Source organism: Lytechinus pictus, chromosome 5 (assembly GCF_037042905.1).
Source record: "Lytechinus pictus isolate F3 Inbred chromosome 5, Lp3.0, whole genome shotgun sequence".
NCBI lineage: Eukaryota > Metazoa > Echinodermata > Echinoidea > Temnopleuroida > Toxopneustidae > Lytechinus > Lytechinus pictus.
In genome coordinates this window covers 10,954,351-10,965,252 of record NC_087249.1, presented here as the reverse complement: position 1 = coordinate 10,965,252, position 10,902 = coordinate 10,954,351, and the positions used below count along the sequence as shown (strand labels likewise).

General features: G+C 37.3%; 1 protein-coding gene across 1 annotated transcript; it reads left to right on the top strand.

The window, feature by feature from the left end:
- Window positions 1–7,148: 7,148 nt before the first annotated feature.
- On the top strand, window positions 7,149–10,330 carry LOC129260524 (uncharacterized). The gene is made up of 2 exons (XM_054898491.2): window positions 7,149–7,464; window positions 8,421–10,330. The coding sequence occupies exons 1-2, from the start codon at window positions 7,422–7,424 to the stop codon at window positions 8,945–8,947; spliced, it is 570 nt and encodes a 189-aa protein (XP_054754466.2). The 5' UTR covers window positions 7,149–7,421; the 3' UTR covers window positions 8,948–10,330.
- Window positions 10,331–10,902: the final 572 nt, after the last annotated feature.

Sequence of the window (10,902 nt, the reverse complement as noted above, 5' to 3'; positions counted from 1 at the left end):
TTCGGACAAAAAATATAAGACTAGCACAAATTACAAACTGTGTGGCTTCTCGTGTGCCATCGGGCTTACCGTCATTCCTTAGACGATTAGTTTTAACATGTTTTAAATACTTTATAAGTGCATGAAACAAAAACAAACATTAAAACAATCAAAACTCAACTGTCATGTTATGATATTTCTCCAACATTTTCTTGAACCATCAGTGTGTAATATCAGCTAATATACATTATGTGTTAAAATGAAATTTACGTACCGCATGAGTGTGCTCATATAGAATGTAAAACTGCCATCCCTTTCCAAACTCAAAAGATATTTCTTTTTGCCAAAATAAGAAAAAAATAATCAAGTTTAGTTATTCAAGTCCATAACAATAACAAGAATAACATGAAAAAAACATCCGATGTTCATATCCTCATATCCGCTTTAGAGAGAATGAATGATTATTCTTTCTGAAACCATCAATTGATTTCACTTATTATAAAAATTGTAAAAATATGATCATATTATATTGAGCTCACTGAACCTCAATATTTTCATGAGAGGTATCTGATGGGGTCACATGATAAAATGTTTTAATATCAATTACATCCAACCGCATACAACAAAGGCACCATATATGAGCTACTGATCACCAAACGACCATTATGACTTTTTTTAAAGTGAAATTTTTGCATTTGATGTGGGCTCACTCTTTCATGACTATAGGCACCTCATTTCCACATAGATAGATAATGAGGACATCGATGCTCTCCTGCAAAATATTATTGACCAAAAGTTATCGTTCAAGTCAAGGTATTTGGATATACAAGTAGGGGTGACTTTCGTTTTGTGCACATCTTGCTTTTGGTATATTTTCTTGTTCAAGTTACTGAATGCCGAACTTAATATATAACTACCATGACATACATCGGTAAAGTGTGTATAACCAGGCAAATAAATGAAGTGATAAGCCTATACTCTATAGAAACGCAAAGGTATTTTTCTTTTTCTCTGAATTTTCTGGGAATGAATAAGAAAAAGGTGAAATAGAACAACATCTATTTCAGGTAGTCTCAATAATGTCCGAAAATCTTTCGCCTCATGTCAGACCTCATTGCAAATAACTTTTTATGACAGCGATCCCTGGCGATTTACTTATTTTACATAACTTCAAAAATGAAATGATATTCAAAAGGGTTGTAGATTAAATGGAACAAACATCATGCACTTGGATGTGGGGAGGGGTAAATCTGAGAAAAGTTATTTGTACTTTTTCAAAATTGCGGCCCTCTGGGATTTACGTCCATGGGGTTTTCCCTGTTTACTCCAGTTTATTTTTCCACCCGTTTATTTTCCCACCCTTTTGAATTAATTGATTTATTAAAATGTATTTATTCACCAATGCCTGGTGGGATAGAACACCCTATCAACAAAAGTTGTTTTTAGTTCATCGGGGTCCTTTTATGTCATGTGTTAAAAAATATCATATACATAAACATTTAAATTTTTGTCATCTTGAACCTCCACCCATCTGTTTTAAAGTCCTGGAAAAGAATGTTCTTATTTAATAACAATATACACACATTGCGACGGAAACAAACTGATTGATGGCATACTATAATCATCACTATAATTATCATGATCATACTTTTTCATTTTTGATCATCATTATTTAATTTTTCTACCCTAAATTATTGGGGGGATGATAATACAGGCCATCCCCCCACTTGAAATATTAGGGGGGATATATCCCCCCATCCCCCCCCCCCCCGGTGATCGACACCCATGCATGTCTTTGACAGTGAAATATGTGAAGAAGACTTTGAAAATGATATATTTACAAGTGCCCACAGTAAAATGTACCGTGATGTGATCCATTCACAAGAATGAGACTTTAATTACATTGTATGAGTCTAAATTTTCAATACCCATACTAAGACAAAATGCCTTTATGTAATTACATGTGTAGATGAAGAAGAATATAAAATATATCATTCAAACATGTACATTAATTATTCCATCTGAGTAAAGTGGAAAAACTAGTCTGTATTGTTTTGAAGTTTGAAATTTGGTACATTAGCACCTTCTTTCATATATCATGATGGTAACATCATACCCACAGATTTAACCAAGATATGCACATAGAGTGAAATAACTATTATGCATGTAACAGTAATTTCCCAACAATGAAATGTCTATTTGTAGCCTTAAAAGTAATGAACTATCTTAAACTGTCGTATGATACATGTACATGTATTCACATCACATAGATCACGGACGCTCACGTCCCTGCGCTGCATAGATCTACTACATCAATCCCACGTGCACAATGTATGCACACAGCTGATAACGAGTGTGCAAAACGTAAACAACGTTGCACTGTTCGGCGCAGCGAGATTGACAAGTAACTCATGCATATTCATGAGCACTCGTCCGTTGACCTTTGACCTCTGACGTCACCGCTGAGCAACTGATCTAGACGATATTTCCTCGGAGTACAGGTTCTCGGTTTTGCGCGCACACTCGGCTGGGCGTACGCACGGAATAGAACGTATATATCGGTGCAAATAAATTCGTTTAATATCGTCTAGAACTAGACTACGGTCGGTTTGGAGACAGCTTCGTCGGTATACACTGCAGTTATGGTTGTAACACCACATTTCATAATGTAAAAAAGTAAGGTAAAAACTGTATTCATTCGCGCTTATATAGCGCAAATCGGCTAAGCCACTGCTTTTGTCACCAGGAAAGGGTTCACGAAAGAATCAACTGAAACCATGCCAAGGACTTGACGTTTCTCATAATGCTTGACATTAATCCAAAGTTAATTAACTTACATAGTATTCTTGTATTCAGCCTTTGGCATGGCACCAAACGTTGGCCATGTAGTTACATGAATACGCGGTTTGTTCTTTGAAGAATACAAACTTTGGAAATTGGAGCGCTTTCAAAATTTCGTTGCGAGACAAATCTTAAAGAATATACATTTCTCTAACGTTTATATACATACCAATATATCCACTTTCTTATACATAGCCCAAATTAAAATTGAGGGTACTAGCTTAAATGAAAAAAGGAAAATATTTATTTTGATATAATAAATACTTAATGCTTGCGGGAAAAATTTAAGATGATATAAAGCAACTTTATTTTAGGCAAATATCTCAATCTGCTCCCGTTACATAAATTATATTCCATCAACTTTAATTGCCATGGTAACCTGTATTTCAATGGTTATTAAATTGGACAGAAAGAAAGATAGAAAAGGATAGGCAAGAGGAGAAATAGAGAGAGGGAGAGAGCGAGAGAGAGAGAGAGAGAGAGAGAGGGGGGGGGGGGGAGGGTGTGAAAGGCGGTTGTGTGTCTTGGACTTTCAAAGATCCGCCCTTTCATTTTGGAAAAACAAAACACTTGTCATCGAGCTCAAAGGCGGTCCAAATATACGTAAAATGAGAACAAAGAAATACATGAAATGGCTTGGAAAACATATTAATCTACCCCTATAAACTTAGTAAACGTTAACAAATATGTTGATTCATTCAAAATATTCTAACAAGCAAGCCCCCCCCCCCCATAAAATAATGAAAATATCACTCTAAACAGGCAGGCAACTATCGAAAAATAATCTTTCAAGACTTAAAAAGGTGCACACTAAAAATGGAATATCTTAGAAAAAAATATATATCTGACAAGCATGATAAATTGGGAAAACCCGAAAATGAGGTCATGCACCCCTTGACCACCCCCCCCTACTCAGTCCACCATGGGACCGTGACCAATATATTAGATCGATACTACTGTCATTCATAATGAAATGAAAATGTATGAATTGCTTTAGCGGCTGTATAGTCAATGAACAATATAATTGATCGGTAGTACCATGAAGTACTTCCTTACTATTTAATGTGATTTCCGATTTACATCAATCACTGCTCTGCGGGCACCTCTTTCGTACAGATATCGTTTTTCGACTGTCTTTAACGATTCGAGTTGATATCGCTAATTTTAATAAATTTTGATAATTCTTAATCTGCTTTTATTTAATGTTGTATTCATGTGCACCAGTGTATCTAACAACTAGGTTTTTTTCCTTTATAGATCTATAGGTTTTCGATCCTGTAAACAAACCTGGTGTATTCATTTCCTTTATGAAAATTTTAAATGAATTTATTTCAGAAAGTTGAATTTTGTGAGAATGAAAGGAACTAAATGTTTATATGAATAAAAAGAATTATGGTATTGGAGGGGTAAAAGTAATTGCCTAAGTGATAAAAGGCGGAAAAGCCGGGGGGGGGGGCATCACTGGCGTACAACAGAGGGGGGGGGGGGGCTTGGCTGGCCACAGACATCCCCCAAACAAAAAAACACGACCAATGAAAAAAGGAGAAAAAAAAGGAAAGGGTGAAATATAATACTATTTTCTGAATATTATATTAAAATTAATCACAAAATTAGATTTTTTTTGTGCAAAAAGGTCAATTTGTGCTCGCTTGCTTTGCTCGCTCGCGGCATTTTTAAAACGTTGTCCAATGCGCTGTCGCCTGGCTCCCTCATACGACACTAGGGGCATTTTTAAGAAATAGAATACAGAAAGAACAACAACTTACCATAGAAAAATAAAATAAAAATAAAAAAGCAAAGTAAGCTATATAGGAAGAAAGGTCTTCACTTAAAAGTTGTCGTATTGTGGCGATTCTGTTATGAAAGTGGGGGGGGGGGGGGGGGGGGGCTATGCATAAAGTAATTTTTACATTTTTGTACACGGTTTTGAAAAAAGGGGCACTTAACCCCAGACCCCCCTTCCCGGTTCCGCGGCCCCTGTTATTATGCACATTTTCTTAGCATTGGTCATGTCGAATCGATTCCGAAGTATCACTTTCAGAAAGTTATTTTTTTAACTCTTAATAGATAAGCGGAGGCCCAACTCTCCTTCCACGGACCCACAACTTCATACTAAATAATGAACTCGACGTAGCCATGATATATATAATTTCCCGTTTCAAGATTTATTATTTTTTTACTGACAGAAACACTAACTAAAAACATACAATAGCGGTCGTGGATGTTTAACTATTCTCGGAATAGTTTGTCTTTCAAATGAACAATGATAAAAAAAAATCAACGAGAGATCTTTAATGTCAGGTTTTTTTTTTTAAAGAGAAACTATATCTGTCTTGTCAAGCAATACCACCGCGCTGCTAGAAAACGGGACCCACTTGTCCATTTCCCCTTTTTAAGTATAAAAACCATTAAAAATAGTTTTCATCCATGAACCATATTTCACCCCTGTATTGCTTCTGAGGGCATTCACTTGCCAAAACACTGAGCAGTAGACAGATGCATTGGCACCGAATCATTCATTGTCGCATACAAGTCTACCAAGGCTTGGCGCAATGATAGGGATTGTTTTGACATGGAAGGGAGGGGTAGGACCTAACAGGTGACGTCGCACAGATGGGAGGAGTGCAGATTGTCTGACGTCACAGTGGGAACCTACAGGTTGAGTAAACTATTAAATGATCATGAAATATCAAAAGCAGGTGGTAGATAATATCCAAGCTAGGATATCGGAGATTGAAAATATGTTTAAAGTGATCATTACGATTACATCAGATGGTAATTCTATAATATAAAAGGGAAACGTCGAAATGTAAATAATCATGATTTGAACAGATAGAGTCAAATCAGACAAACAAATCACTGAACCTTTCTTCAAATTGGAATAAAAATATTGGCATTGTAAAGTTTTGCATTATTTTTATCCATCTAACACGAGGGAGGAGAGTGGCAGAGTATGGATTTACACCTTGCCAAAGGATGCTAGACCAAGGTGGGATTCAAACACACGACCCTCTGATTACAAGTCAAGAGTCCAAACCGCTACACCACATAAACAGTTTGTCGACGTAGATAGTCTGATGTGAACACACTATATTAATTAGAATCTCTGTTTCTGTTCCCATATATACCTCTCTATTACCACTACTTTAACGACTGCTAGTATTAGTACTACTGCTACTACTACTACTACTTCTACTACTACTACTACTACTACTACTACTATTACTACTACTACTACTACTACCACCACCACCACCACCACCACCACCACCACCACCACCACTACTACTACTACTACTACTACTACTACTACTACTACTACTACTACTACTACTACTACTACTACTACTGCTGCTACTACTGCTCCTACTACTACTATTACTACTACTACTACTACTACTACTACTACTACTACTACTACTACTACTACTACTACTACTACTACTACTTCTGCTACTACTACTACTATTCAAATGCCTATTCTTGTTCTTTCTATTTTATTTCAATTTTTGTTCATGTATATTTTCTTGAAGCGCCATTATCACTGAAAAGTGGACCTGTGCGTTACAAGTAGCCACTATCATTATTATTGTTATTTTGCTAATGCTATTTCTTTGAATGATAATAATATCAACGATGATAAGAATTGCCTGAACGCTCGAACTCCTGATCGGGGCAGCCGTGCTAAAATTGGTGTAGTAGTATGAGGCGCCTAGGAACATTGTATTAAGCGCTATATATTTTTTTTGCATATTAATAATGATAATGATGATGATGATAATGATAATTGCTTATTATTATCATTATGATTATTAGCATTATCATTATTATTATTCATTATTAAGCATCATCATCATCATCATCATCATAATCACATTTTCAAAATAGAGGTACAGTTACAGTATATAAACGACCAATATACATGTATGAGTATTACGTAACCTGGTTTGATGCGGGAGACGAATCAGGTGTGTGTATCTGTGTTTCCGCCAATTAGATCATTGCAACGATAGCCTCGCATCGTTGGACAACCTTCCATATGATGATAAACATGAATGTGAGATGACAATGAATCCAACATGTGCCATATTTCTTGACCGTTACGTAACGCAACAACATTTTAAGAATACATTGTCAATTAGAATGTGCCATTTGACATCGTTTGAACTTCGAAGCATTTACTGCCAAAGCAACAACACCTTATGAAAGTCGTCTCATTTACGTTGACTTAAAGTAAAACTTGGGATCACTTTGACTTCGAGTTGCCAAATGTATTTCCGGTTTCACCTGTGGTTTCTGTTTAAGATCATATGTTTAATGTAAAAAAAAGGAATTGGGATGTATAAAAGGCAAAGAGCGAGGTGATGAACATCCAAACGTTTCGAAGACTTATCGAGAGATCCTCAGAAGCTCACCCGCTCTTGGAGCGCACTGGGTCGGTCCGTTGGCAGAGGATGACATTTCTAGAAGCTCAAATATCGCCATCATCTCAGCTTCTTCAGGATACCACATCTTCTTGAACATCCTCAACAATCGATTGTTTACATCTAAAAGTCGGTTGTGAACTCGTTTGGTGAAAACGACTCCAGGAATCCTCCATCATGCCATCACGTACAAGTCTGCCCGCTCTTTTCATGGTTTTAAGTAAGTTGGGACCAATACAAATTCAATATTCATTTTTTTAAATGTATGTTACCGAAGGGTTGCAGTTGGGCAATTTTTCGTTGGTTTAATGTTTAATCATGGATTTCAACAGGTCCATGGGTTTAAGCAATGAATGGCTAACGCTGAAATACAACATTATTACATGTTAGTGTCGAAATGGTTATAGTCATTATGGTTTAAATGAAATTGAATTCCGAAATGTAAGAATTTCGCACATTTTTTTTTCTGTTTTTTTTTTTTTTTTTTTTTGGGGGGGGGGATGAGGGATTATTTTGGTGAATCAAAAATCAAAAATGTATAAACAATTTAAAGAGACAGCGCATCAAGATTTAGTTCTTCAGTATGAACTTTTAATTTTTAATTTGAGCATATCGGAGAAAAGATTTTCTTATCTTTGTTATGAATAATGATACTAAAATCACATAATTGAAAATTAGAATAAAAGTATGCACTCTGATTTCGTGTTATTGTCACACCGGCGATCGAGACCGACTGTTTACCGATAAAAGCTATTATACCAATGACATACCCCTGCTGGAGCGAACACAGTGTGATCACAGTGTGTTCACAAAGCGGACTATGTGACAATATTATTCACACTGTGAACACTTCGAGAGTGTGACTGTACACAGCGTGTTCACATGGTCGACTATGTGAATATGTTTTTCACACTCAGTTGAAATGCTCAAATATAACAGTGTGAAGGTGATTACACATTGTGTACCACACTATGACACACAATGTGGCACACACTGTGAACACACTGTGGATACTGTGCTCTTTCCAGCGGGACGATCGGTAGGTTTGGAGTCGATTTCGTTGGCGCCAATGAGTATAACCCTCACTTCACATTAGCCAGCAAGTACCAACATTAAAAAAAGAGAGAGCTGAAAACAAATTTCTTAACATTATTTCGGAATATCTATTTTTTCAAGCCTGCAGTATGGTCAGCAACCTCGCAGGAGCGAGGGTGGTTTTAAAAGATACCATAATGGAAGTAAAGCAGCAGCAGCCAGCTGAGCTACGGATAGAACCCTTCTATGGTGCTCCCGCCAATCAGGAGGTAGAACCAACGGGTATGACTGAGGTGACTGAAAGCGGCAGTCTCTCTGAGGAATCGTCCGAGGAAGATGATATGGATGTTGATACCGATACCGACACCGACAACGACGTCGACACGGCAAACGGTAGCACCGCGGCCTCCATCAACATCGGGGCACTGCCGAACACCAACGTCGAGCTGGTCAATGACGCGGGGGTCGTGTCTGGAAACCAACTCCCGATAAAGGGTAGGCCGGATCACATGCCTAGCAACCAAGATGTCAGGATGACGTCATCGTCATCGAACGCGACGTTCGGCATCGCCATCGCAGCCATGATCATGGTAGGCCTTGGCATGGGATCGATCGTCTTCGTGGTCAAGAAATACAGGCACCACTTCCCTGTTGTTGTGCGGGTATAACTTATTGGCGCTGTACAATAGCACAAGAGTTTTCGCAATCACTACGCTGACGCTTTCTGGAACGTAGAGAATCTATTGTCAAAAGACCTTCATGACAATGCAGCCTTTGTCGAAAATCGGGGAATAAAAACAGCAGCCGTCGTCCTGGACTCTGGACAAACGACAAATTGCAATTTTTCGTCAACTCCGAATCTTAAGACGATCTTCCGTCCCGATTCTCAAATTTTCAACAAAGACCTCTGAGCTGTCCATTGTGATTTGACGGGCATTTTCAATAGATTTACTATGTTGTAGAATCCGTCTCCGTTGTAATTGCGAAAAACTCGCTATTGATTTGATTTGATTTATTGTTTTCTTCTGCATTCATAACATTTGTATACAATACAATTTTCATTACGTAACAAACATAATATATCGGTAATTGATTAAGGTATGAATCATAAAGAAAAAAAAAACTAAATAAAAGAGTCATTCTAAAGAAATATGATCTACTATAGCCTCAGCCACACCTACGAATCCGATTCCAGACCGACCTAAGCTATTACGTTATTTCCAATGACATGTCAACGGTCGGCTTGGAGTCGGTTTCCTTGGTGTGTGACTGTAGCATAAGCATTTGATGGTACCGAAGAGTGCCGTGGCCGAGTGGTCTAAGGCGCCTGACAAGACACATGAAAGTCCGAGGTTCGATCCCCGGCCACGGTCCCTATTCCTGTGAACAATGCATTTAATCAACATTGCTCTTTATATCACATTCAAATAAATGGAAATGCTATAAGAATTCTTGGTAACAATGTGTCAACTTGTTTTAAAAGTAGATGAATACTTCATTAGAAACTGTGAGGCTTATTATCAATATCCCATCCGAGGGAATATTGACGGATGTTCTATACCATATCAAAGTTCAGTATCGTACAAACCATTATTGAAGCACAGACTGGCCACCAGAAAGCTTCCCGCGTAAGATAAGATCTTTCTGTAGTTTTATGTGTATGTTTTTCATGTATATATATTGTATAAGTGTACTTTTATTTTTTTTAATGGGTGATTAAAGTGATTAATCACTTCGGATTTGATGTAGACCGTATATAGGTGCAATTTTTCTAAAAATTTACATAGCTAATTTCATAAACATTTTGGGTTTTTCTGGGGGGGGGTATGAAAGGGATATTAATTACGACTAGACATTCCATATCTTTTGGAGAAACGAAGAAAAAATAGGTACATGTATAATTATGTTCGGGACAGTAATGAAAATAAAAAAATAATTTGATTGTTGCATAATCAAGTATGTATCTTTTTCATGGTCTCGTCTCCAGAAACGTTGATGATCTTCTGAAATTCGGAGTGAAAAATTAATAAAAACAGTTATTTAGAAATGAATTCGAATTTGAGTGTACTTTACAGGGAGTATGGTATTCACTGTGTAGAAGTAGGGGATGGGAGAGTGCGAGTGAGAGATTTAAATACAAATATTGAAAGAGAGAGGGGGAGCCTGAGAGGAGGAGGGGGATGAGGAGAAGAAGCAAGGAGAAAAGGAAAGATTGATGGAGGGAGAGAGAGGGGGAGCAATTGAGAGAGAGTAGGAGAAAGAGGGAGAGAGAGAAAGAGAGAGATGGAAAGGGAGACAGATAGATAGAGGGAAGAGAGGGGGAAGGGGTAAGAGGGGAAGAGAAGGATAACAAAATAAATAATTAAATCAATACTTCAATGCCTTTGTTTAGAGCTTTTAAGCTGTCATTTTAATGATAAATCAAAATGTAGCGAGAGTATATGATTATATCATGATAATGTACAAAGACGTATAACATCAATTACCATGTCGGCGGTCAATTAATGGACCAAAAGTTGGATTGCAGATGATATCCTGTTGCGTTTCGTGCTGGGAGAGCATCCCGTTTGGTAAACAAAATGAAATGAAAAATGTATAAAAAGGCGAGAGAAAGTCCAGAGAT